The following is a 27,793-nucleotide window of genomic DNA, read 5'->3' on the forward strand; positions in this document are numbered from 1 at the left end:
GGTCTCTTCCAACCAGGTATATTCTGTGAAGAGATCTCTAAGGAGCATCAGCAAAGGCTCTGAAGCAGCAACCATGCCTCTGCCCTCAGCAGCCTGGGATGTTCTCCAGCTTTTAAAGCCACCTCAGCTGAGACTGCAACCATGTCCAGGCTACCTCCAGCCACAGACCCAAATGAAAACACTATGTCCTAGCATTGGACACAGCATTTCTGTCAGGTCACAGAACTGTTTTGGTTGGAAAAGACCTCTAAGACCATCAAGTCCAACCTCCACCCCAACACCACCATGACCATTAAACCATGTTCCAAAGCACCATGGCCACACATCTCTTGAACACCTCCTGGGATGGGGACTCCACCACCTCCCTGGGCAGCCTGTTCCAAAGCCTGACCACTCTTGCAGCAAAGAAACTGTTCCTAATCTCCAGCCTAAGCCTCCCCTGGCACAATTTCAGGCCATTTCTTCTCCTATCACCTGATACCAGGGAGAAGAGACCAACCTCACCTCACTCTAGTCTCCTTTGAGGCAGCTGTAGAGAGCAATGAGGTCACCCCTCAGCCTCCATGGATTTCTGACAACTTGGAAAGAAAACTCTTCCAAGCCAACTTCAAGCCCAGGGAGCAGAGGCCAGGTGGCTGCCACTGTAACCTGATCAACTCTTTACACTTTAGACAGAGCTAAGACCTGCTGGGCTGGCCAGCTTCAGGTGGTGGTGAGGTCTTTGTTGCCATCAAAAATAGGTGGAAGGCAGATGGAACACATCAGGTGTACTTATCCCCCTGCTTCAGCCAGGGGCTCTGCTTGGCAGAGCAGTCAGCAAGCCAGCCAGTCCTCCAGCCCCGCCTGCCAGAGCTCTAGCTCTCTCCTTCCCTCACCCTCCCACCCTTCTGATGCTAATCAGCATTAAGAGCCTACAACAGTCAGAAAACTGACTCCCCCACACCATATGGAGAATGAACACACTGACATTCTGCAGGCAGGAAGGAGCCATGGAAATCAGGCAGCGCTGTTAATTAGCGTCCACCGCCGGCTCTGCTGCCCAAAACAAAGGGGGAAGGCTCACCACATTTTCATCCACTTTGTTCTTGCTGTTGATCACTTTCTCTTCAGCACCAATCAGCCCATCCAGCTCGGTCATGCCAGAACCTGCACCCAGAAGAAAGCGAGGCAGAGGCCATCAGTGAGAGCTGAGGGCTGTGCAGGAAGGGTTCCCTACTCTTGGCAGAGCTGCCACGGCCGGTGCGGAACGCGTGGCCCGCTGGTGAGTGATCTGTCTTCATGCTGTGTTGTCAGAAGGGGAGCTCAGAAGCTATGCTACAGTGACAAGTGACTGGGGGAGGCTCTGTTAATGAGGGGAAATGAGGTGGCAATGAGAGGAGTGGACAAGACTCACCACAAGCAGGCCTGCAGCCTGAACCCACAAACACCGAGTGTTAAGTGACGCTGTTAGAGGGCAGGAGGTGACACGAAAGGCAAACTGTGAGCATGCAGCTCCTCTCTGCAAGTGTCACCCGGGGTCAGCAGCACCTCAGTGTGACCCCTGTGAGGGAAGCACACATCTCCTCTCTGCTGAGAGCCAGCATTGAGGGCAGGCTGTCACCCAGCCTGTCAGCATCACCCATTCTTTGCCAGCCCTGCCCAGCAGCCAGCGCCTCGGGAATCAGAACCTCAAGGTGACCCCAGCGCTGCCGCTCTGTAACGAGCTTGTCCCATGGCTGGCACAAGCCCAGAACCAATGAATCCCAGGGCAAGGGAGGAGCAAAGAATGACACCAGCCTTTGTACCAGGACTCCCACTTCTAGGCTAAAATCAGCATAGCCTCAAGAGGAGAATATCAACTAACAGAAGGTGGCTGCTCTGTGCAAACCGTTCTGATCCCAAGCACTTATAAATAGACTGGATCAATAAGAGGAGTCTGAAGCAGGATACTCAGAGCTGACACAACACAGCACGTTAGAGCAGTGCCAGTTTGCCATCAGAAGGGACAACAGAAGGTCCTTCACCACACCTATGCTTCCCTAACACGCAAACTCACACCGTGGCCTCCCCGCCCCAGAGCAGGGGCTCTCCGGGGAGCAGCGCAGGGTGGGGGAAGTGTTACTACAGCACTTAACACTTTGCAGGGACTGCACACACCTCTCCACCAGTTGCTGAGCCTGCAGGTTGCCCAAGACATGATGTCAACTGAACCTGGCAGGCTGTGCTTTGATGAGATGCAAGGAAAGGCTAGCTGGCTCCCAGGCAAGCTTGGAACGTGACACGCTTTTACTGCCTGCAAGAAGCTGAACGCTGCACTCCAACTGCCTCCAAAAGCAGCACCTCAGGTTCATAGTATCATAGTATCAGTCAGGGTTGGAAGGGACCACAAGGATCAGCTAGTTCCAACCCCCCTGCCATGGGCAGGGACACCCCACACTAGATCAGGCTGGCCACAGCCTCATCCAGCCTGGCCTTAAACACCTCCAGGGCTGGGGCCTCAACCATCTCCCTGGACAACCCATTCCAGGGCTTCACCACTCTCATGGGGAAGAACTTCCTCCCCACCTCCAGCCTGAATCTCCCCACCTCCAGCTTCATTCCACTCCCCCTAGTCCTATCACTATCTGAGATTCTGAGCAGTCCCTCCCCAGCCTTCCTGTAGCCCCCTTCAGATACTGGAAGGCCACAATGAGGTCACCTGGGAGCCTTCTCTTCTCCAGACTGAACAGCCCCAGCTCCTTCAGTCTGTCCTCACAGGAGAGGTGCTCCAGCGCTCTGCTCATCCTCCTGGCCCTGCTCTGGACACCTTCCAGCACCTCCACATCCCTCTTGTAACAGGGGTTGTAGTGCAGCCCCTTCTCCTGCATGGCTCTCTGGAGGCAGCAACCAGATTCCAAGCACAGCCCAGGCTGCCAGCCTGCCTCCTCACGGCGGTCAGAGCAGGTCTCATTACTGTGCAAGTCAGCAATGGGGCTGTGCTGGAGAGACCAAGCCACAAGCAGCTCTCCAACAGCCTTAGTGCTGTCTCCAGGGCTGGGAGTTCAGCTGCTGCACTGAGCTCTGCTGTTTGTCACCAAACAACAGATCTGCATCCACACAGCTCAAAGGCACAGTTTAGATTATCTTCCTCCCAGGGGAAAAAAGCCAAACAGAGTCACCAAAAAACCCCCAAAACTCTCTAGCAGTCCTTGTGAAACTAAGAGGGAAGGGAGAAAAGCAGCACATGGAGGATTTAATCCTCTCCCAAGCCAGAAAAAGTCTTCCATTTACCTAAGGGGGGAGAACTAGCTGAGATTCATCACTCTGATGAATCAAAGCAGTTGTCATCCACCCTTCTCCCCCCACCAAAAACCAAACCAAAGGCTGTCCCAGTTCTTTCCAGGGCAGTAACACCACATCAGCTGCACACTGCTCCACAGGAGGGGGGGAAGGTGACTTACACTTGCAGAGAAGGGTTGGTAATGAGAATAGTTTCAAGCTAGCTGGCCTTCAGCATGGCCCAAAGCCATCTGTGCTCACATTAAATGGTTATGAGCACAATCCTTTTGCTCTCCTTTGACATTCTGCACCATGTCTATGGCACCCAAGGCAGGTTCAAATGTTGGGTGTGCTCCCCACACCCAGAACTCTGAAGGAAGAGTCTGAAGCTGGACCTTCCCTTTCTGCCTGGGAAGAGATCTGTGGTAGCAGAGCAGCCAGGCCTGATCTTTACCTGAGACTGAATCACTACAGAGGATTTCAATTGAATGCCAGCATTTCTACCTCACTCCTAAAGCCCAGGAAGCCTCCTTCCAGCCAGGCAGCGAGCTACTGCAGCATCAAGAACCTGGAGGAGAAACGGATGATCACACCGGGCTCTGCTACTGCATAGAGATGCTGGGGGTGAGAAGGTGATGCTGAGGAGACCACAAGCACACCAAGGGCTCTCCCAGCCCCACGCTGCCACCAAGGGCTCTCCCCTCGCCCCACGCCGCCAGCCAAGGGCTCTCCCCTCGCCCCACGCCGCCAGCCAAGGGCTCTCCCCTCGCCCCACACTGCCACCCGGGGCTCTGCCAGCCCCACGCCACTGCCAAGGGCTCTGCCCGAGCCCCACGCTGCCGCCAAGGGTCCTGCCAGCCCCACGCCGCCACCCAGGGCTCTGCCCGAGCCCCACGCCGCCGCCCAAGGGCTCTCCCAGCCCCACACCGCCACCCAGGGCTCTGCCAGCCCCACGCCGCCGCCCAGGGCTCGGCCCTAGCCCCACGCCGCCCCCCAAGGGCTCTCCCTGCGCCCCACACCGCCGCCCAAGGGCTCTCCCCGAGCCCCACGCCGCCGCCCAGGGCTCTCCCCACGCCCCACGCCGCCGCCCAGGGCTCTCCCCGAGCCCCACGCCGCCGCCCAGGGCTCTCCCCACACCCCACGCCGCCGCCCAGGGCTCTCCCCACGCCCCACGCTGCCGCCCAGGGCTCTCCCCACGCCCCACGCCGCCGCCCAGGGCTCTCCCCGAGCCCCACGCCGCCGCCCAGGGCTCTCCCCGAGCCCCACGCCGCCGCCCAGGGCTCTCCCCACACCCCACGCCGCCACCCAGGGCTCTCCCCGAGCCCCACGCCGCCGCCCAGGGCTCTCCCCACACCCCACGCCGCCACCCAGGGCTCTCCCCGAGCCCCACGCCGCCGCCCAGGGCTCTCCCCACACCCCACGCCGCCACCCAGGGCTCTCCCCACGCCCCACGCTGCCGCCCAGGGCTCTCCCCACGCCCCACGCCGCCACCCAGGGCTCTCCCCGAGCCCCACGCCGCCGCCCAGGGCTCTCCCCACACCCCACGCCGCCACCCAGGGCTCTCCCCGAGCCCCACGCCGCCACCCAGGGCTCTCCCCGAGCCCCACGCCGCCACCCAAGGGCTCTCCCAGCCCCACGCCACTGCCCAAGGGCTCTGCCAGCCCCACGCTGCTGCCCAAGGGCTCTCCTAGCCCCACGCCGCCACCCAAGGGCTCTCCTAGCCCCACACCGCCACCCAAGGGCTCTCCCAGCCCGTCCCAGACCAGCTGCACCCCAGGGATGTGCGTGAGGACGTTTAGCTGGAAACAAGACTCTTCTTCCCAGTTTGGTTCTGCCACCGGGTGGTGAGGGCAGAATCCACAGCAAGCTGAAGAACCTCTGGACTACTGACCATCAGCACTGCAAGGATTGGTTGTGAGAAGTGTCAGAGCTGAGCTCCAGCTGTGGTCTGACTCTGAGAAGTGTCAAACCTGAGTCAGACACATGGAGAGACGCCAAGTACTGCATGGCCACGGGCAGCCTCATTTCTTGAGGGCGAAGAGGCTGTTCCACAAGCTCTGAGACACTTGCTGAGCCCACGAGGGAGGGAGACACACACAGAGATGCTCAGACTAGCTCATTCCTTTAACACTAGACCTAAACAAGCAAACTCAGAAGTTACTGATCTAGATGAGAGCAGGGAAATGACAAGAAAGGTGAGTATGAAACTATAATGAAGCTACCAAACACACTGAGGAGGGAGGAGAGTGACTGAAAGCACTGTGAGGGAGCAGCTTAGAACCAACCTTTTTTCATTGGGTGGTACAAATCCGGCTGAGGATCTAGCAGGAGGGAAAACAAAAACAAAAATAGCAGAGAAAGGAGATTAAGAGAGAAAAGGGAAAGGAAAAAAAAATGAACTAAAGGCTTGTGCATGATTTCTGACTCACACTCTGGGAAAAGCTTTTAGGCTACAAGCTTTCTTTAAGCCCAGGACTCTGCTCCAAGCGTGTTTAAAATAAACACACACGCACACACCAGCTGTCAGCACCCAGAGATACAAAGGGAGGAGGGGGAGGGAGGAGGAAATACACAGATAAAGACTAGATTTGTAAAAGGAACAAGAGACAATTCCTGCAGCCCTTCAGCAAGTCAGGACACACAAACCTTACATGGCAGGAGAGAGTCCAGGTGGTTAAAAAGGGTCTGGGAATTACTTGGCTGAGGGCTGGAAATTTGGGGGGAAGGGGCTGGAAATTGTTTAGTTGAGGGCTGAAAGTTTGGGGGAAAGGGGGCTGCAAATTGGTTGGTTGAGGGCTGAAAGTCTGATGGAAAGGGGGCTGAAAATTGGTTGGTTGAGGGCTGGAAGTTTGGTGGAAAGGAGACTGAAAATGGGTTGATTGAGAGCTGGAAATTTGGGGGAAGGGGGCTGGAAATTGGTTGAGGGCTGGAAATTTGGGGGAAAGGAGGATGAAAATTGGTTGGTTGAGAGCTGGAAATTTGGGGGAAAGGAGGATGAAAATTGGTTGGTTGAGAGCTGGAAATTTGGGGGAAGGGGGCTGAGAATTGGTTGGTTGAGGGCTGAAAGTCTGATGGAAAGGGGGCTGAAAATTGGTTGGTTGAGGGCTGGAAGTTTGGTGGAAAGGAGACTGAAAATGGGTTGATTGAGAGCTGGAAATTTGGGGGAAGGGGGCTGGAAATTGGTTGAGGGCTGGAAGTTTGGGGGAAAGGAGGATGAAAATTGGTTGGTTGAGGGCTGAAAGTCTGATGGAAATGGGGCTGAAAATTGGTTGGTTGAGGGCTGGAAGTTTGGTGGAAAGGAGACTGAAAATTGGTTGATTGAGAGCTGGAAATTTGGGGGAAGGGGGCTGGAAATTGGTTGAGGGCTGGAAGTTTGGGGGAAAGGAGGATGAAAATTGGTTGGTTGAGAGCTGGAAATTTGGGGGAAGGGGGCTGAGAATTGGTTGGTTGAGGGCTGAAAGTTTGGTGGAAAGGAGACTGAAAATTGGTTGATTGAGAGCTGGAAATTTGGGGGAAAGGGGCTGGAAATTGGTTGGTTGAGGGCTGGAAGTTTGGTGGAAAGGAGGATGAAAATTGGTTGGTTGAGGGCTGGAAATTTGGTAGAAAGGGGGCTGGACATTGGTTGGTTGAGAGCTGGAAATTTGGGGGAAAGGAGGCTGAAAATTGGTTGGTTAAGGGTTGAAAGTTTGGTGGAAAGAGGGCTGAAAATTGGTTGGTTGAGGGCTGAAAGTTTGGGGGAAAGGAGCTTGAAAATTGTTTGGTTGTGGGCTGAAAGTCTGGTGGAAAGGAGCATGGAAATTGGTTGGTTGAGGGCTGGAAATCTGGGGGAAAGGGAGCTGAAAGTTGTTTGGTTGAGGGCTGGAAATTTGGTGGATAGGGGCTTGAAAATTATTTGATTAACAGGGGATGAAAATTATGTGGTTGAAGGCTGGAAACGTGGTTAAAAGGGAGGCTGGACCCCCCCCCCCCCCCAAATTCCAAGGTCAGGCCACAGAGAGAAAATTTAACACAGCCTTCAAAAAGAAAGAGAATTTTGCAGAGAAGAGCTGGAAAAATCAATTCAGAAGCTCAGTGTAAATTTCTGGCAGCTCTGCCTCTTCCCAGTGGACACTCTGGAGGGTACAGTGTCCAGCTATGGGCTCCCCAGGTCAAGAGGGAGAGGGATTTACTGGAGAGTGTCCAACAGAAGCTGTGAGGATGCTGAAGGGACTGCAACATCTGTGTGATGAGGAAAGGCTGAGAGACCTGGGGCTGTTCAGCCTGGAGAAGGCTGAGAGGGGATCTTGTGAGTGTTTACAAGCCTCTGAAGGGTGAGGGGCAAGAAGAAGCCAGGCTCTTGTCAGTAGCGACAGGACAAGGGGCAGTGGATACAAACTGGAACCCAGGAAGTTCCACCTCAACATGAGGAAAATATTCCTTGCTGTGAGGGTGTTGGAAGCCCGGAGCAGGCTGCCCAGAGAGGTCTCCTCCTCTGGAGACTTTTCAAACCTGCCTGGATGTGCTCCTGTGTGACCTGCCCTGGGTGACCCTGCTTTGGCCGTGGGGTTGGAGCAAATGATCTCCAGAGGTCCAACCCCTACCATCCTGTGACTCCATGACACTGCTGGGGTGCCTGCTCACATCCCCCACAGGGCTGGAGCTTTCTCTGCCCCATTCTGTACCCCAGGGAGCCCAGCCTGCAGTCCCAACCTACCTTCTTTCTCAGGCAAGGCTGGGAAGGTTTTCACCTGGAACGGACGGAAAGGTTTCCCCTCCAGGGGAATCTCTTCGCTCTCCTCAGAGCTCACCCTGACATCCACCTGGGATTCAGACACAGAGGAGGTGAACTGATCCATGTCTGCACGCTGCTCCTGCAGCAGCTCATCTGAAAGGGATCAGAGGAAAGATTACAGCTCTGGCATGAAACCTGGCAGGAGCAGAAAGGGGCAGATGGTTTGAACCTCGCTGAGGCAAGGCTGCAGGAGAAGACTGCTCAGGGCTGCCAGGTTATTTCATCTTGCATGCTCTGAAGTCTCATCTGGAGCTCTCAGGAAAGGTGCTGGCTAGAAAATGCAGACAAATAAGGGCCAAGGGGCTTGATGTGGCACGAGGCTTTGGCAAGATGAGCTTCAACTCCAAACTATAAAGCATCTGCTTATTTGAATAGATTTTTTCATCTCCCTTTGAGGGACTGCTTTGTTGTTCTGAATGGCATTGGCTCTGAAACAAACAGTGAATGTTCTTAGGAACAAGCTATTCTGACTGGCTGTGCTGCAGAACCCCAAGAATATCTGCTGGTTGTGGAGGACAGCCCCTCAAAGGAGCTGGCAATCTTTCTGGAGCCCAAAATGGTGGCAGAGGAGCTGGCAGGCAGAGAGAGAGACACTCACCAATGTCATCCTGGATTTCTTCAGCCACATATGGCACCTTGTAGAGCAGAGACAGGCTTTGATTCATCCTCTCCTCGATCACATGGAGATGTGTCATCACCTGCAAGGGTACCAGAGAGTGTTGGAGCAGGCACTGGACTGGTACCAGCACCTCCCTTGTTTAACAGGCTATCAGCTACTGGTGGAGCTGCCATGCCAGGCAAGAGAATGGGAGCCAGACCAGCTCTGAGTGATGCCAACACACTGTGCCCCACTGCAACTGGCCATTTGCACATGGCTCTCTCAGTATTTTGGGAAAGGGGGGGAGAAAGGACTCAGTTGACCCTTGCTGCAACCAGCTCTCCACTGGAACCACCACAGCTTGTGATTCCCATATAGCACAGGCATAATTCACTGCCTGCAGCAGCTCCCAGCAAGTGCTAGCAGTCAGGAATGATAATCCATTTAATAAAGCAAAGATCCACACAACAGCAGCAGACAACATTATTTATCAGCCCTGGTTGCAGAACAAAGGTGCCTTTCAGAACAAGGGTGGCATTACGTTTGTCTTACACCCACTCCCCACCCACTCACCGGCAAGAGCACTCTCCCTTCACTGGGGAAATAAATTCCAGCTCCTGCAACCTCACATCACTCTTCCCCCAGCACTTCCAAGGCCCCAGAGAAGTCAAGCCTGACCTGAAGAGGGTGCTGCATAATCAGGCATGGCGCAGAGCAAGGGAAACATTGCTATGGCCAGGCGTCGGGGAAGAGCAAACAGCTCGGGAGCTGAATGGACCTGTTTTACAGTCTGATGTGTACCTGACCTTTAAGAGCAAGGATGAAAGCAATTTAATTTTACATGTGGCAGCTTGTCAATCAAGAGGATCGATTGAGGAGCTTAAAGTGCATCTGAAAAGTAAAGGGAATGGAAATTGAACTGTACCACCCACATCCCTGGCACGTCGATTTGTTGACACGGCAGCCTTCAGAATGAATTAAGGACTGTTTAGATTGTAGCTTAAGAACACACTTCACACACTCCCCCCTGGGCTTTGGCAGTGGCAGAACAAAGGGTCAGGGTGGACTCTGCTTGATATGCTAAACTGTCTCTAAAAATGCCATCACCTATTCTGCACTGCAAGCCAAATATCAGCTTGTAAATACCACAACTGCTACTGCTCCGAGGAGCGAGAATCATGGAAGCAGTGGCAGGCACCCTGAGAGAGGAGAGCTGAAGGTATGCTGCTAGCACTCAGAAACAACATGCCATGGAGTGGGCACCTCCAAGTGTGAGGTTTGCTTCTTGAACATCACTGCAGCACTACTCTACCTTCCACCAGAGGTGACAGCAGCAGAGTCCAGGCCTTGTCTCGCTCTTAACCCATGGCATTTCCACTCCTATCTTACTCTCTAAGTCCCTGTCTCAGTCTGAACCCATGGTATTTCCATCCCTGTCTCACTCTTAACCCATGGCAATTCCATCCCTGTCTCACTCACTCTTAACCCACAGCATTTCCACTCCTATCTTACTCTCTAAGTCCCTGTCTCAGTCTGAACCCATGGTATTTCCATCCCTGTCTCACTCACTCTTAACCCACAGCATTTCCACTCCTATCTTACTCTCTAAGTCCCTGTCTCAGTCTGAACCCATGGTATTTCCATCCCTGTCTCACTCACTCTTAACCCACAGCATTTCCACTCCTATCTTACTCTCTAAGTCCCTGTCTCAGTCTGAACCCATGGTATTTCCATCCCTGTCTCACTCTTAACCCATGGTATTTCCACCCTTGTCTCACTCTTAACCCATGGCATTTCCACCCCTGTCTCTCACTCTTAACCCATGGCATTTCCACCCCTGTCTCTCACTCTTAACCCATGGCATTTCCAGCTCCTGGTTATACAGACAAGAAGTAAATCACAGAACCCAGACTCATTAAGGCTGGAAAAGCCCTCTAAGATCACCAAACCCAACCTTCCACCCACACCTCCATGACCACTAGATCTTTTGGTTTTTCCCCCCCCCAGCAAACTGGGCCTGGTAAAACAGAGATGAGATGAGATGGCTAAAGCTGTGACTGGACAGTCAGTTCTCTCTGCTTCTCTGTGGAAGGACATAACCTCAGGAACTGACCTCTCAAGTGTTACCAGACCATTCTTAAGTTGAATCTGTAACTTAGACTATCTAGTCCATGTTTTGAAAATGAGTTATGAAAACAAAGAGCAGGACAGAATTCAAAGGATTTCATAGGAGGGGCTGGAGCACCTCTCCTGTGAGGACAGACTGAAGGAGTTGGGGCTGTTCAGTCTGGAGAAGAGAAGGCTCCCAGCTGACCTCATTGTGGCCTTCCAGGATCTGAAGGGGGCTATAAGAAGGCTGGGGAGGGACTGCTCAGGATCTCAGGTAGTGATAGGACTAGGGGGAATGGAATGAAGCTGGAGGGGGGGAGATTCAGGCTGGAGGTGAGGAGGAAGTTCTTCCCCATGAGAGTGGTGAAGCCCTGGAATGGGTTGTCCAGGGAGGTGGTCGGGGCCCCATCCCTGGAGGTGTTTAAGGCCAGGCTGGCTGAGGCTGTGGCCAGGCTGATCTAGTGTGGGGTGTCCCTGGCCATGGCAGGGGGGTTGGAACTAGCTGATCCTTGTGGTCCCTTCCAACCTTGACTGATTCTATGATTTGTGGAATACCTGCAGCTACTCCTCCAGCAGCCAGGTCTGCCACCCACTTGAAGCAGTATATTCACACACACCAACCAGCAGAAAGAAAATGACTTTCTGACTGCTCAGGAGTATAAGATACTGCCAAAGCACAAAATCAACTCATGAAAACAGACGGCCCACTAAAGCTAACAGTGGTGACCGAGTGCTTGGCAAGGGCTGTGAATTATGCTTTGAGAACAAGGCAAGAACTCTGCAGAGGCACAGAAGAGCTTCCACAAACCCAAAACAGGCATCAAGAAGAATCACAGAATCAACCAGGTCAGGAGAGACCTCCAAGATCAAGTCCAACCAACACAGAATCACAGAATCAACCAGGTTGGAAAAGACCTCAGAGATCATCAAGTCCAACCTATCACCTATCACCTCCTGACAACTAAACCATGGCTACAGGTGCCACATCCAAGCCTATTTGTGAACACCTCCAGAGACAGTGACTCCACCACCTCCCTGAGCAGCCCATTCCATGCCCCATGAAAGGAGCACACAGCCATGGGGGCTTGGAAGAAGTGAGGAAGCCTCTTGTAAGACAACCAAGTCCCCAGGGAATAATTAGATGGGAGTTTGAAGAAAGGAAACACAAAACTGATACCAAACTTGCTCTGAGTCCTTGCTGTGATACCCTGCAAAGCAGTGTGAGGACTGGATGCTTGGCTTGGAGAGTCCCCAACCAGCCAGGGCTGGCTAACAAAGCCTCCCCTGCTCACAGCCCATCCTTGTACCTGAGATTTCATCTGTGCAGCCTTCTCTGGGTCAACTGCCAGGACGTGCTGGTAGTGGCGGATGGTGTGCAGCCGGTCCTTGTTCTCCGCGCGGACATAGCGCCTCAGAGCCTGCAGGATGCGGTGGGGCTGGGGGAAGAGGAGAGAAGGAGAGCTCAGAGCACTCTGGTCCAAGCAAAAGTCACAGCTGAAACACAACATTTTATACCTGAGCCTGCTCTGTTGCTGGACAGATAAATCACCTGCAATAGCCTCTCCTTCATGATTCATAGATTAGGTTGGGCTGAAGGCACCTTCAAGACCATCTAATTCCAACCCCCCTGCCACGGGCAGGGACACCTTCCACTAGACCAGGTTGCTCAAGGCCTCATCCAACCTGGCCTTGAACACATCCAGGAGGGGTTGCCCTGTTTGAGGCCCCATCCCTGAAGACATTGAAGATGAAGCTTGCTGTGGCCCTGGGCAGCCTGATCTAGCTGGAGGTGTCCCTGCTGACTGCAGGGGGGTTGGACGCGATGACCTTTGAGGGCCCTTCGCAACCCGATGCAACCTGTGAATCTTTACTGCTAATCTGTTCCCAGCTTCTGCCCCAGCAAGTCACAGGCAGCCTTCTCACCAAGCCACTCCCCACAGCTGCCACCCTCTCCAGTGCTCCCCTGCTGTGAAGAGCTCACCCGTGGTGGGTCAGCCTGCAGAGCAGCCAGGTAGTTCTCCAGCGCAATGCGACGGCGATCGTTCAGCATGGCCTCCACGCGAGCCAGGTGAGTCTCCACCAGCTGCTGCTTCTCACTCGCTGCCTCCTTCTCCAGGGACTTCACCATTGCCTGGAAGTGCTGGGAGAGAGGAAGGAAGCCTGTGTGAAGTGTGCTGTACGCCTCAGGGTGGCCTGCTGCCTCTCACCTAGCTCCTCAGAACAAATGGAGCCGAGCACATGGCGTGTGCCAGGCATGTACAGCGGGAGAGAAGGGCGCTGAGGAGCGCTCCTCTTTGTGAATTCCACAGGGACAGCCTGCTTTCCAAACGTCCTTCACAGCCTCCTGCAAAGCCCTGAAGGGGGCACATGGTCTGAAGATTATGTTGAGGCTGGCAGATGCAGCTTGTAGTGAATGGATGACACAGTATTAACTCCTTCCTCCCTCCATCCCCATCAAAACAGGATCGATCCCTCCAGCCTCTCACCTGAACCTGCAAACGTTCCCAAAGGGAATTTGTCATCACACAATCAGTTTGGTTGGAAAATGCCTCCAAGACCATCCAGTCCAACCCTCAACTCAACACCACCATGGGCATTAAACCCCAGTGCCATGTCCACAGGTTTCTTGAACACCTCCCAGGGATGCTGACTCCACCACGTCCCCGGGCAGCCTGTTCCAAGGCTTGACAACCCTTTCAGGTAAGCAGTTGTCCATCACATCTCAGCTAAACCTCCCTTGGGCACAATACCAGGCCATTTCCTCCTGTCCTATCACCTGATACTAAGGAGAAGCCAGAGATCAGGCATTGCTGCATTACAACAGAGATGATGGAAAACTCTTTGGGACTTAAGAGTGGTTTGTGTTAAAAAAAAGGAAGAGGAAAAAACTCTGTTCCAGAGTGGGCTTCAAATCTGGAGTCTGTCTTATGCTGTATGTTGGTCTGAGAGGACTTCACTGCCAGGAGAGCCTGTCCCTCACAATCCCACACTGCAAACATCCCTGATTAACTTCCCAGCCCAGCTGAACTCTCCTCCTAAGGCAGGGGCCTGGCATGCTGGCAGCAGCCCAGCCTAATCTGCTGGCTAAGCGGTTTTCACTAAGTCTGCCTGAACAGGAAATGTGTGTCCAGAGAGCCAGGGCCAAGCTGACCTGGGCTGGGAGGCACTGGGTAGTGCACAACAGGCCAAAGGGCTGAAGTTACAACTTGGCTCTGCTGTGGCTACGCTTGTGCAATGAGATAGTTCCCTCCTGCTGGGGTGAGGAGAGGACCTGGCACAGGATCAGGTCATCTGCAGCCTGAAGAACAAAGCACCCAATTGAAGCAAGTCTTCTGGAACAGGCAGCTGCTGCCAGAACAGGAAAGCTGCTCTACCATCTCACTCATCTTCTGGCTTTGAGTATCAGCATCTCTCATTTAGTGTCTTGAGCAGATGAAGGCCAAGCACCAGCAACTTTCCTCTTTCAACTCTTACCTGAATGAGAGTCTGCCTTTCTGCCTTGGGGAGATTTACAGCTTGGTGTTCTGCTTCCTCCCATTCCTTTTTCACCTGGGCAAGGGAAGGACAGGATACATCAACAAGGCACAAACTTATGTCTGATCTTTGAGAGCTAATGCCCTTTCCCAGGCAGATCTTTGTACAGCCTGGCTAGGTTTTGAAGTACAGCTGTGGGGTTTAAATCTAGCACTTAATCCTTCTGAGCAGCTAGCCAGGAAAGTCTATTAGGCATTGTCCCCAGTGTCCCCAGTGATTTCCCTCTCCCAGCACTCTGAAGATAGGCAAACCTAACTGCCATGGTCTGCTCACGCTGCAAGGAACATGCTGAAGGCTGGGGAGTGGAAAGGAATCACAAAATGGCTTAGCTTGGAAGGGATTTCAGAGATCTATTCCAACATCCCTGCTGTGCCCAGGGACACCTCTCAACTAGCCCAGGTTGCTCAAGGCCTCAACCAGCCTAACTTTGAACACTTCCAGGGAGGAGGCATCCACAACCTCCCTGGGCAACATGTTCCAGAGTCTCACCACCACCCTCCTACTGAAGAACTCCACTCTAAGATCCAATCTAACCCTGCTCTCCTCTCTCAGCTTCAAACCATTCCCCCTTGTCCTATCTCTAGACACTCTCAGGACAAGTCCCTCTGCAGCCTTCCTGTAGGATCCCTTCAGGCACTGAAGGCAGCTCCAAGGTCCCCCCCAGAGTCTTCTCTTCTGCAGGCTGAAGATCCCAGCTCCCTCAGCCTGTCCTCACAGCAGAGCTGCTCCAGCCCTTTGGGGCCAGCTCAGCACTGGAGAGGAGAGCAGGTGGTAGCCTGCAGCACAGCACAGGGGGCTCCAGGCAGATGCTCACCCGGTCCATGCGGTTGTGGTGCCTGACCTCCAGCTGCTCCTTGGCCTTCTGGAAGCGGGCATGCTCGTTGTCATCAGCTGGGGTTTCAAAGTAGACATCCACATCATCAGTTGGCACTGCAAGGAGAGGCTAAGGGTAAGCAAGGGTGGGAAAGCTGCCATCCTGGATTGCAGAGGACAGGAAGGGAGAGGAACCTCCACCCCTGCACGATTAACAACCTGGCAGCCTGAGGTTACCGAACCACCACCTACCAGGAGTCCATTTGGGGATCTTTAAGCAGCCAACTGACTGCACAACATCAGTGACATCATCCCCAAGCCACAGCAATGCACTGCAGCAAGCAGCACCTGCTGGGGCCTCTCACTGGTCCTGAGAGGAGCATTTTCCAGCTCCAGCAACAGAGTTGCTTGGGATTGCAGGGGGGGTGAGGGAAAGAAAAAGAAACCATCTTTGTTTTCTCTTTGCTTTCACTTTGGCTTGGGGTGGTTTAATGACATCCTGTGCATGAGCTGTTTGCTGACAAGCCAGCTCCAGACATCATTAATGTGATTAGGAAGCTTGACAATAACTCTGCACAGAACACTACCCAATGTTTTACGCTTCAAACCTACCTTCCCTACCAGATGCACCATGCAGGACTAACAGGCAGTGATATTAGACAAGACAGCAACAGAAGGAGGCTCAGTGTGACAAAGTGACCTGCCCAATAAACTGTAGGGCTTGTCTCTCCACAGCATTCAAATCCAAGGAGGGCAGTAAGAACATTTCAGAGCTGACAACTCCAAGCATGGCCAAGATCCACGTCAGGGCTCCGCACTTCAGAGCAGGTCAGGGAGTTCTGAACCAACTTTTTTTGTTTTGCTGCTGTTTTAGGAGCTACACAGCCACACCTTGAGTCCTGTGTCCAGTTCTGGGCTCCTCAGTTTAAGAAGGACATTGAGAGACTTGAAGGTGTCCAGAGAAGGGCAACAAGGCTGGGGAGAGGCCTCGAGCCCTACGAGGAGAGGCTGAGGGAGCTGGGATTGTTTAGCCTGGAGAAGAGGAGACTCAGGGGAGACCTCATTGCTCTCTACAACTACCTGAAGGGTGGTTGGTCTCTTCTCTCAAGCAACCAGCACCAGAACAAGAGGACACAGTCTCAAGCTGCACCAGGGGAAGTTCAGGCTGGAGGTGAGGAGAAAGTTCTTCCCTGAGAGAGTTGTTGGCCATTGGAATGTGCTGCCCAGGGAGGTGGTGGAGTCCCCATCCCTGGAGGTGCTCAAGAGGGGATTGGATGTGACACTTGGTGCCATGGTCTAGTCATGAGGTGTTGGGTGACAGGTTGGACTTGATGATTTTTGAGGTCTCTTCCAGCCTTGGGGATTCTGTGATCCCAGAGCCCTTGCAGTGAAGGGCTATGGCAAATGTGATGCTGTCATCAGAAGGAGGGCAGAAAGGGAAGTGGAAAGCAACCTTTCCTGAATCCTGGGGTCAGATTTGGGCCCATCATTCCAAGGTGGTCATTGAGGTCCTGGAATATGTCTCCAGAGAAGAGCAAAAAAGCTAGTGAAGGGTCTGGAGAACAGGGCTGGTGAGGAGCAGCTGAGGGAACTGGGGTTGTTTAGCTTGGAGAAGAAGAGGCTGAGGGAAAACCTCATTGCTCTCTTTGAAAGGAGGCTGCAGTGAGGTGGGGGTTCGTCTCTTCTCCCTAGTATCAGGTGAGAGGAGAGGAAATAGCCTGAAATTGTGCCAGGGGAGGTGCAGGTTGGAGATTAGCAACAATTTCTTTGCTGCAAGAGTGGTCAGGGACTGCAACAGGCTGCCCAGGGAGGTGGTGGAGTCCCCATCCTTGGAGGAACCCAAGAAACCTGTGGCCGTGGCACTTTGGGACATGGTTCAGTAGCCACAGTGGTGTTGGGTTGCTGGTTGGACTCCATGATCTTAGAGGTCTCTTCCAACCAAAACAACTCTGTGATTGTATAAATTTTGGTGGGGAAAAAGCCTCCAAGAAGTCACTGAAAGCACTGACATGCTGCAGAACACCACCTGCCTTGTGCTTTAGTGGGCACTTGAATGATGGATTCATGGAGGGGTTTGGGTTGGAAGGGACCTTCAAGATCATCCAGTTCCAAGCCCCTTGCCATGGGCAGGGACATCTCCCACTAGCCCAGGGTGCTCAAAGCCTCATCCAACCCATCCTTGAACCTTTCCAGGGAGGGAGCATCCAGACCTTCCTTTATGCAAACTAGGGAAGGAGAGAAGAGGAGGAAAAAATTGTTGTGCTCGAGGGACAACGCCACATCAGTACTGTACCCTGGGACTTCTCATGGCATTTCTCACCCAGGCTGGAGCACAAAGAATTCTCTTTCCAGTCCCAAATCCCTCTCTAACAGGCCAAACTTTTGTCCAAAAAGCTCCTGACATCCCCATCTTTTATTCCACCACTTCAGTTAGATCAGCCCAATCTAAAGCACTCGCACGAAGCCCATTTTGTAAACAGGATTATGGCTCTATAGTCTGACTGCCAAGCCCCAGATAACACAAAAAAAGCCTTTCAGAAAGGCTTTACTGGTAGCTGAAGTGGAAGTGCTGGAGTTCAACAATAAGATTAATAAGGAGGTTAAAATGTTGTTGGGGTTGGGGGTGGTTTTTTGGGGGGAGTAGTTTCATCATCTGCCGTAAAAGCCAGTCGGAAACGGTGCCAAGAAATACCTCAAGCTCTCAAAAATGCAGGGCTTGAGGCATTGTTCATCTTTCAGACTGAGCTGAGAAGGGGGAAATCACACAGTCACAGGTGCTTCAGGTTGCAAGGGACCTTTAAGGAAAAAAAAAATCACCCAGTTGCAACCCCCCCTGCCATGGGCAGGGACATGCAGCGTGGCACCCAGGAGGGTGTGAACTCTCCCCCAAAAAGGAGACTCCACAGCCTCTCTGGGGAGGCCAAAGATCTACCTGGTGTGGCAACAAGCTGAACAGCAACACAGCACCCAAGGGAGAGCAAAGGGCAATGGATCTGAAGGGTGTGGAGTCAGCACATTCACAGAATGGTTTGGGTTCTAAGGAACCTTAATGTATCATCTCACTCCAACCCCCCTGCCACAGGCAGGGACACCTCCAGGCTGCTGGAGGCCCTGTCCAACCTGGCTTTCAGCGCTTCTAGGCTTGAAATCTGGGTTCTGGACCATTTCTCTGTTAGTTTTCCAAAGCACAGCATCAAGAAAACACCTCCTACTTTTCACCAAAGTAGACCAAAGGTCCAAGTGGTCAAACATAAGGATGGTAACACAAGTGGGAAGCGAGTGCTTCCTTCCTCCTGTCTGGGGTAAAACAAACCAGTTAGGCAAAGCATGCGTTTTCACAAGAGCTTAGAGACAGCCCCTGGCCCCTGCTGCAGGTCTCTGAAGAGGACAACTAAGCCCTTAGCAAGAGCTGCAAGCCAATGGTGAGCACAGACAGTGAATGCCAAGAGCCACTTTCCCAAGGAAAGTTCAGCCTGAAGACCTAGAGAAGCGGAGACAAGAGGAGACTGCTGCGAGAGGACAGACAGAGCTGCTGCGGACACCGGACCCGAGAGGAGGAGCTACAGACGGATCCTCTCTTGACCTAGGCAAGGAGGAGGAGACACCAAACGCCAGACAGACAGAGGCTAGCTCAACAAGGGCCAAGTGGGAGGCAGGACTTACTCATCTTTTTACACACAGCCATACAATACTCCTCTGACTCAAAATTGTTCCTGTTGCCTCCGCAGCCTCCATATATAAAGCGAATGCACTTTCTCTTGTTAGCATCGAAGTACCAACGAGGCATCACAGCCCGGCAGGGCCCTGTCATCGCCTCCTGGGAGCAGACAGCTGTGTGGAGACGGTTAGAACATCAGCTAGTGAGGAGCACAGGCCTCGCCCAGCGACTTACACAACCTGCCGGTGGCACCCATTCACCCCTTCCTCCAGGGCACGCCAGCACCGGCCTTTCGGCACCGCTGCCTCCCCCACCAGATGGCTTCTGTCGCTGCTGGGGGGAGGAGTTAACATTGCTGAAACCTTCACCACAAGGCTTGCTGGTGCTCTGTTCAGAGAGGTGCCTGCCCAAGCAGCTGTCCCAACGTGGAGCTCTCATCTGTAAGAGTGGTTTCTCCTTAGCTAAAAGCTGCAGGAGCAAGGATCTGTTTTGCTGCTGCCACAGCGTTACGCACCGGCTGTCCCAGTGGCTGTGCCTCCAAGTGTATAAAACCAACAGGATGGAAAGAAAAAACCATTAGGGCTGCTTCAAGCAGTCCAAGATGTGCTGTTCCACTGCACTCTGTCTGGAGAGACAGCTCACATCCTAAAGGTGAGGCAGAAGAGCAAGTGGAAAAGGCAGGCTAAGCAGAAAGAAACACAATGGCCACGGCAATCTCTGCTGCAGGGCTTTTAAGGTGTGAAACACCTCAGGCACTAAAAATCGATGCTCAGGTAGCCAGGGCATGTGGGCTGCTTCAGTAAGCAGGCAACACAAGCAGCTGGGTTATTTTGAGGCAAGAGAACAGAGAGTCTGTAAGTTAGCAACTCTTTGAGCTCCTCTGGGGCAAACCAAACCCTGCACACCTCCACAACAGACATCCCCACCAGCTTGCTCCAACTCCGTTTCACCCTGCGGATCCCTGCCAGTCCTCTACACGCACGAGCTCAGCCCTGTTTCAGCAAGTAAAATTATCTGCAGCATGCTGGCATTTTCCCAAAAAGATGCAAGAACTGCTGGCAATGATTCAGTGAGCTGTAGCTAATTGAATTTCATTCCCTCTCCCCTCCTCCTTCCTCTGCAGACACTTCCACACGCGAAGTCCAGGACCTCAGCGAACGCTGAGGCACCACACAGGCAGCAGATGCCCTCTGCAGTGGCACCTACCACTTAAAGGCTACCACAAGTGTAGTATTTATTACTACTGCACTCAGGATTTATTCCTCATGGAATAAAAGTGGGCCAGTTGTGTTGGCTGGCTGGCTCTCACAACAGAGGAGGGTTTATGCAGAGGTTAAGGCAGGACTAAGTGTCTCCCTCACCCTGAAATGCCACCTCTGCAGAGGAAGGCTCACCACTTTCAGCTTCCTTTCCATAAGCTGCTCTGAAACATCAAATCATCCCAAAGTAGGGCTGTAAACTCCTAGCACACCCCAAGTGCCTCTAAGGTTTTCCAGCCTCAGCCTGTGCAGATATGGGGTTTGGCCTCCAGGCTGCACCTCCACGGTGGTACCTTCGTGGAGGTGCTCCTTCAAGGTGCCAGCACTGGGCTTGGTGCCAGCAGAACTGCTGCTCATCTGCAAGCAGATGGCAAATGCTCCAGAGAGTTCAACACTTGAAACACAAGCACCATCAGCTTGCCTCTGTTTGCTAACTCAGCTGGCAAATAAAACTTCCAAGTGGCATTTATGGACTCGATCAAACCTCCCCCCAGCCCCAAGTGCCAGCCACCAGGAACACCCTGAAGGGAGCAAGAGGCTAGAAATGGGCTTACATTTCATGTCACTGCTGACTTCCTTCTCAGCAGCAGCCTTGTCGTTGCTAGGCTCTGTGGGGGTCTCTTCATTGTAATCATCCACTTTGTAGCTGTCATAATAGTCTTCCACCACGTCCTCCTCCTCCTCTTCACCCTCATCTTCCTCATCTTCATCCTCCTCCACAGCTGTTCCTGTGAAGTCTTCTACACCTGCCTCTGTGGGGAACTCACTGAAAGGAGAGAGTTGAGTTGGGGGGGGAGGGGTATGCTAAGGCTGAGCACTTTGCAGCCAACCTTTCCTGTCCCTGCAGAATGATTCTCTTCTGCTGCTGCTGCTCTAGGAACATGAAAGGTGGGGAAAATAAACACAGCAACTAATCACCAGCCCATCAACAGGACTGCCCTCATGGCAAACACAAACACACCTGCTGCTGCAGGCAGGGCTCCGTGGGGGTTCTCTGTCTTGCTTTCAGCAGCTGCTTAGTACAAACCTGCCATATCTGGGGGAGGTACCTACTGTAGCAATCACAGCCCTCATGGACAGCTAAGGGTGAAAAGAAGGGGCTGTTTAGCTCCTCCAGTAACAGGAGCACTGCAAAGTCATTTGTCCCTCTCTGCAAGGCTCTTTACAGGCTGAGGACATCCCCTTGGGAGACTCCAAAGCACAGAAATTCCCCTCCCAGTGCTCACCACCAGGGAGCTGCTGTGTGAAATATTCACATACAGAGCTCTTAACACCTATGCCAGTGTCCTACCTTTTATAAAGGTCATAGTCTTCATCCTCATCTTCATCCTCTTCCTCTTTGGACAGAGCCTGATCCACCACCTTTGTCTGAGGGCAGCACACGTATTCTGTCCCATGGAACTGGTCTACTCCACAGGGCAGCAGCATGCCATAGCTGTGCAGGATCATCCCTTCTGTCAGGCAGGCCTGGAAGAGGAGCCCAGGGGTGGCAGGTTAACATCCTGCTCTTGCCTCTGGATAAAGCTGAATTTTGTTTATCCTAGATCCCAAAAATCCCAGTAGGATGGCAGCAGGAGTGGACACCTCTGGAGATCACCAGCAGAGGCACCCAGGATCACACCCAGCTGGGGCCTGAAAGCTCTCAAGAGAAGGAGGCTCTCAAGAGAAGGAGGCTCCACAAGCTCCCTGGGTAGACCAGTGGTCTAAAATGTTATAGCAAAAAGCCAAGAGCAGCACAGCACCTATGTCTGAACAAAGGGAAATGGGTTTGAGAGGTGCAGCTTCAACACATTCCTAGATTCACAGAATGGTTTGGGTTGGAAAGGACCTTCCAGATCATCCAGTTCCAGCCCCCCTGCCAGGGCACAACTTCCACCAGCCCAGGTTGCTCAAGGCCTCATCCAGCCTGGCTTTGAACCCCTCCAGAGAGGGGGCATCCACAACCTCCCTGGGGCAAGCTGTTCACTAGTGTCTCACCACCCTCCCTGTAAAGAATTTATTCCTAATCTTCAGTCTGCATCTCCCCTCTTCCAGCTTCAATCCATCCCTTCTCATTGCATGCAGAGCTGCAGGCTGGGGTCAGAGTGGCTGAGAGCTCCCAAATAGAGAAGGACTTGGGGGTGCTGATCAACAGCTGCCTGAATATGAGCCAGCAGTGTGCCCAGGTGGCCAAGAAGGCCAAGGGCATCCTGGCCTGCATTAGGAATAGTGTGCCCAGCAGGAGCAGGGAGGTCATTGTGCCCTGTGCTCAGCACTGCTTAGGCCACACCTTAAGTCCTGTATCCAGTTCTGGGCTCCTCAGGTCAAGAAGGACATCAAAACACTTGAAGGTGTCCAGAGAAGGGCAACAAGGCTGGGGAGAGGTCTGGAGCACAGCCCTGTGAGGAGAGGCTGAGGGAGCTGGGGTTGCTTAGCCTGGAGAGGAGGAGGCTCAGGGGAGACCTCATTGCCCTCTACAACTCCCTGAAGGGAGGTTGTAGCCAGGTGGGGGTTGGGCTCTTCTCCCAGACAACCAGCACCAGAACAAGAGGACACAGTCTCAAGCTGTGCCAGGGGAAGTGTAGGCTGGAGGTGAGGAGAAAGTTCTTCCCTGAGAGAGTTGTTAGCCATTGGAATGTGCTGCCCAGGGAGGTGGTGGAGTCCCCATCCCTGGAGGTGTTCAAGAGGGGACTGGATGTGGCACTTGGTGCCATGGTTTAGTCATGGGGTCTGCGGTGCCAGGTTGGACTCAATGATCCTTGAGGTCTCTCCCACCCTTGGCTATACTGTGATACTGTGATCTTAGCACTACAAGCCCTTGTCAAAAGTCCCTCTTCAGCTTTCTTGCAGCCCCTTCAGGTACTGGAAAGCTGCTCTAAGATCTCTCCCTTTTCTCCAGGCTGAAGCACCCCAGATTCAGAGCCATGCAGTGCTTCCTGGTATGCACATCTCAACCTGGCTCCTAACAACTGCTGCTTTGTCAGCCAGGCTATGGTCAGGGTGAATACCCAGACATTTGGTGCCAGCTCAAGGGAGAGAGCACTTGAGAGAGGCAGAACTGTTTGCTTTTCTGGGCTGGCCATTCCATGGAACTTTATCTATTGAACTTTACATTGGAGAGAGTGAGTAGGTGAGCAAATGGCCTTTGTGTGGAGCTTATTCTCACGTGCTGCAGATACAAAATCAATCAGATAGCCCAAGAAATGGCCAAATGCAAACTGTGATTAGACTTTATGTCTACACACTTCTCCTCAGCTGAGGAGCTGAGGGGCTTTAGGGTGCCCCAGAAAAGGATGAAGGGAGAAAGGCTTTATTATGTGTATCAGAACCCTTGTGTGCTTTGCTTTGTTCCAGAGGCTCCTGGGGAAGGCTTCCAACTAGGCTGAATGCAAGTGAATTTTAGATTTGATAGGCACAAAGAGCTTTCTCCTCAATCAAGAGGTGATTCACAGAATTGCATCAGGTTCAAGGGACCCTCAAAGGTCACCTTGTCCAACCCCCCTGCAGGCAGCAGGGACACCCCCAACAGGATCAGGTTGCCCAGGGCCACAGCAAGGCTGATCTTGAATGTCTCAACCACATCCCTGGGCAACCTGTTCCAGGATCTCACCATTCTCATTATGAAGAGCTTCCTCCTGATGTCCAACCCAAATCTCCCCTTCTCCAGCTTCACCCCATTGCCCCTTGTGCTATCACTCCAAGCCCTTCCAAACAGTCCCTCCCCAGCCTTCCTGCAGTCCCCTTGGGATACTAAAATGCTGCTCTAAAGTCTCCCTGGAGCCTTCTCTTCTCCAGGCTGCACACCTCCAACTGTCTCAGCCTGTCCCCATAGGAGAGGTGCTCCAGCCCTCTGATCATCCTTGTGGCCCTAGCATTGCTCTAGCACTGCTTGCTTTAGTTTTGGCTGCTGGGATGTTAAAGGGACAGGGAGTTCAAGCAGTGCAGCCTTAACCTTTGCCAGCAGCATCACAACTAACCACTCTGCTGCTGCCCCTACAACATGGAGAACAGGGACATTTCCTCACCCTCTTCTTTTCATTACCTCCAGTTCAAAGGATGTGTGCACAGAGAATCTGCAGTATTTTTGCTAGTCAGATTAACAAACAAAACCAAACACAAAACCCACCCAACCCCACCAAACAACCACCACAAAAAACCCTCTCAGAGGCTAGATTTAGTCTGAGAAGATAATCCATCTCTTATGTAAAACCTCCACTAATCAGGCACAGTGAAACTCAGACTGCCCCCAGGCAAGCACTCCCAGCCAAATCCCCAGCAGCAGCAGGTACATGACAGCAAAATGGGCAAGAAAAGAAAGAGGAAGCATCACAGAATGTTAGGGGCTGGAAGAGACCTCAAAAGGTCATCCAGTCCAACCCCCCAGCCAGAGCAGGGTCACCCAGAGCAGAGCACACAGGATCCTAAGCATCCTAAGGCCACTGGAGCTCTCTGCCAATGGCATCCTGGCCTGCATCAGGAACAGTGTGGCCAGCAGGGGCAGGGAGGACATTCTCCCCCTGTACACTGCATTGGTTAGGCCACACCTTGAGTCCTGTGTCCTGTTCTGGGCTCCTCAGTTTAGGAAAGATGTTGACTTGCTGGAAGGTGTCCAGAGAAGGGCAACAAAGGTGGGGAGGGGTTTGTAGCACAGCCCTACAAGGAGAGGCTCAGGGAGCTGGGGTTGCTTAGCCTGGAGAAGAGGAGGCTCAGGGGAGACCTTCTTGCTCTCTCCAACTCCCTGAAGGGAGGTTGTAGCCAGGAGGGGGTTGATCTCTAATCCCAGGCAAGCAGCACCAGAACAAGAGGACACAGTCTCAAGCTTCACCAGGGGAGGTTTAGACTGAATGTTAGGAAGAAATTCTTCATAGAGAGAGAGATTGGCCATTGGGATGTGCTGCCCAGGGAGGTGGTGGAGTCACCATCACTGGAGGTGTTTAGGAGGAGACTGGATGGGGTGCTTGGTGCCATGGTTTAGTTGATTAGATGGTGTTGGGTGATAGGTTGGACTCGATCTTTGAGGTCTTTTCCAACCTGGTCTACTCTACTCTACTCTAGCCTGGAAAGAAGGATGAGCTATTGCTGAAAGTAGAGCCTGAAAGCCCTGGTTTCAGTTCCTCTGCTGTGATCTTGGGCAAGCTATCCAGGACAGGTTTTCAGTTATGCAGTCCTTTGAGTGCAGTTATTTAGAAGGGACTTAGCTGAGAAAGAAAATCCCTGAAGAGAATTATCTCTGTTGTAGCTCTAAGCAGGACAGGAGTGAAAGAAAATACTTCTTATTTTTATTACTCTGCCCCAGCCCACAGGCTGCAACATGGGAAGGACAGACCCCAGAAATAAACCCTGTTCTAGCTCCAATGCCACAAGCATCCAAGTGGAACAAGAATCCCAGAGTGCCAGGTTGGAAGGGACCCCAAGGATCATCTGCTCCAACCTGTCTAGGTGACGGTGGAGTGGAAATGAGCTGGCCCAGCACCCTGGCAAGCTGAAGCTTCAAACTGTCCAATGTAGGGGACTCCCCTGCTTCCCTTGGGAGACGATTCCAATGTCTGACTGTCCTCATGGGGAGAAATTGTCTTCTGGAGTCCAGCTGGAATCTCCCCAGCAGGAGCTTGTCCCCATCACCCCTTGCCTTTTCCATGGGACTCCTTGTGAGAAGGGAGTCTCCATCCTCCTGGTAGGCACCCTTAATGTATTGGTCCATAGTAGTATGGGTAAATCTTGCAGGTCTGTTACCTCTTTGGCCACTGTGTGCCAGTGCTGGTGGCTCTCACAGACGTCCATCCTCTCCTTGTGGAAGAAGCGGCACTTCTCGGGCACCAGCAGCACGTCGCTTACAAACTCACCCACTGAAAAACAAGAGGCATCCACGGGTCACACACGTGGCCAACACCCAGCAGAAAGCAGAGCCAGCAGCAGAACCCCCCCAGAGGTCACTTTGTGCTTCAAAGCCTTGCTGTGCTTCACAGGTTTGCCATCCAGAGGCACCTAGACAGAGAGGTGGGGTGAGGAGACTCTCATGAGGCTCAGTGTGGCTAAGTGCAAGGGGGTCAGGGCAATCCTCAGCATCAATGCAGGCTGGGGGATGAGGAGATTTGAGAGTAGCCCTGCAGAAAAGGGCTTGGGGGTGCTGGTATCCAGCTCAGGAGCCCCCAGCACCAGAAGCACATGGACCTGATAGAGGAGGTCCAGAAAAGGCCACAAAGATGATCAGAGGGCTGAAGCAGCCCTGCTACAGAGACAGGGTGAAAGAATTGGGGCTGTTCAGCCTGGAGAACAGAAGGCTCTAGGGGGACCTTAGAGCAGCCTTCCAGTACCTGAAGGGGGCTACATGAGGGCTGGGGAGGGACTTTTGACAAGGGCTTGGAATGAGAGGACAATGGTTTGAAAGTGGAGCAGGGGAGGCTGGACATCAGCAGGAAATTCTGCACGACAAGAGTGGTGAAATACTGGAACAGGTTGCACAGGGATGTGGGTGAGGCCACATCCCTGGAGACATTCAAGATCAGACCTTAATGTGGCCCTGGGCAGCCTGAGCCAGTTGGAGGTGTCCCTGCTGCCTTGAGGAGGGTTACAGAATCACAGAAGCAAGCAGGCTGGAAGAGACAAGATGACCTCTGAAGGTCCCTGCCAACCCAGTGCAACCTGTGAATCTCAACACGGACAAGGCAGAGCAGCAGCTCTCTCTCTGCAGCCTGACAGAAAAACAGACTCAGAGGTTCCAAGGTAAAGCCAGGAGCAGAGGCTGGTCACTGAAGCATTGTGTGAGCCCTAAGGCAAAGCTGACAGAGCAAGCTAACAAACAGCTGTTGATGGAGCAGACAGGATTGACTGCTGAGATTTCACACAATCTTTTCAGGTTCCATCTGCATATGGAAGTCTTCAAAGCACTTAATCACCACTCTCTGAACAAACTGCATCATACCAGAGCTGCTTCCAGCTGGTTTGCTCCTCTAAGAGCCTGGACATTTTTATGTGCCATGAGTGTTATCTGTGTCTGCAGTAGCTGGGCATCTGAGCAAGTCTGCTTTGGTTTGGTTTGGATTTGTTTGGCTTCCAGCTGGTTGAATTCAGGATCAACTGCAGCACATTCCCTGACCTGGAACAGTCTTACCCAAACCAAAAAGGGCTGGGAAATGAAAACCTGTTGAGGCCAAAAGCAGAGAGTAGAACCTAGTCAGCAAATGCACTGCATTCCAGCCCTCAGATAAGCACAGCCTCACCAACGTGATGAAGCTCTGGCACAATCTTAAAACCAGACTTCTGCTTTTGAGGAAGAGGGGAGGAGGAGAGGAGAGAGAGAGAAAGACAAAATCAGTCTGGTCTACAGGCTCTTAGTCATCACAAATTCATAGAATGGTTTGGGTTCAAAGGGATCTTGAAGATCAAGCTTGAAGTTCCAACCCCCTGCCATGGGCAGGGACGCCTCTGACCAGCCCAGGCTGCTCAAGGCCTCATCCAACCTAGCATTGAGCACCTCCAGGGAGGAGGCATCCACAACCTCCCTGGCCAACCTGTGCCAGTATCTCACCACCCTCACTGTAAAGGGGTTGGAACTAGATGATCTTGAAGGTCCCTTCCAACCCAAACCATTCTATCAATCTGTGAATAAAGGCTTCTGATCAGAAAGCTAAAACTGACCAAGCTTTAAAACCGAGGAGATGGTTTGGGGGACCAAAGGTGGGAGACTCAAGCTGATCCAATAATCAGTAACACAATCCAGCCATTAAACAGCTCCTTTGAAAAGCACTGAGCCCTAGCACCCTCATGTAAGGCACATGGAAAGTTTTCTGCACTCACCTAGGAACTAGAAACCCTGTACAGGCTCCACAGTAAGC

The 27,793-nt window shown here is 52.9% G+C and overlaps 1 protein-coding gene across 4 annotated transcripts in view; it reads right to left on the minus strand.

The window, feature by feature from the left end:
* The window catches only part of APLP2 (amyloid beta precursor like protein 2), a 75,130-nt gene that overhangs the window by 5,776 nt on the left and 41,561 nt on the right, over positions 1-27,793 (minus strand). Inside the window, exons 4-15 of one of the 4 annotated variants that reach the window (XM_068160024.1) lie at positions 25,692-25,804; positions 21,271-21,446; positions 20,534-20,745; positions 18,726-18,893; positions 15,064-15,179; positions 14,190-14,264; positions 12,697-12,855; positions 12,023-12,151; positions 8,607-8,706; positions 7,931-8,101; positions 5,523-5,558; positions 1,067-1,146 (exon numbers count right to left, since the gene is read on the minus strand). In XM_068160024.1, coding sequence (XP_068016125.1) covers positions 1,067-1,146; positions 5,523-5,558; positions 7,931-8,101; positions 8,607-8,706; positions 12,023-12,151; positions 12,697-12,855; positions 14,190-14,264; positions 15,064-15,179; positions 18,726-18,893; positions 20,534-20,745; positions 21,271-21,446; positions 25,692-25,804 — 1,535 coding nt within the window. Of the gene's footprint in view, positions 1-1,063; positions 1,147-5,522; positions 5,559-7,930; positions 8,102-8,606; positions 8,707-12,022; positions 12,152-12,696; positions 12,856-14,189; positions 14,265-15,063; positions 15,180-18,725; positions 18,894-20,533; positions 20,746-21,270; positions 21,447-25,691; positions 25,805-27,793 lie in introns of all 4 variants that reach the window. The other 3 variants (XM_068160023.1, XM_068160026.1, XM_068160025.1) reach the window with 3 other exon arrangements.

This window comes from Melanerpes formicivorus, unplaced genomic scaffold (genome assembly GCF_026170545.1).
Source record: "Melanerpes formicivorus ecotype bairdi unplaced genomic scaffold, bMelFor1.0.p_v2 SCAF_47, whole genome shotgun sequence".
In the NCBI taxonomy this organism is placed as follows: Eukaryota; Metazoa; Chordata; class Aves; order Piciformes; family Picidae; genus Melanerpes; species Melanerpes formicivorus.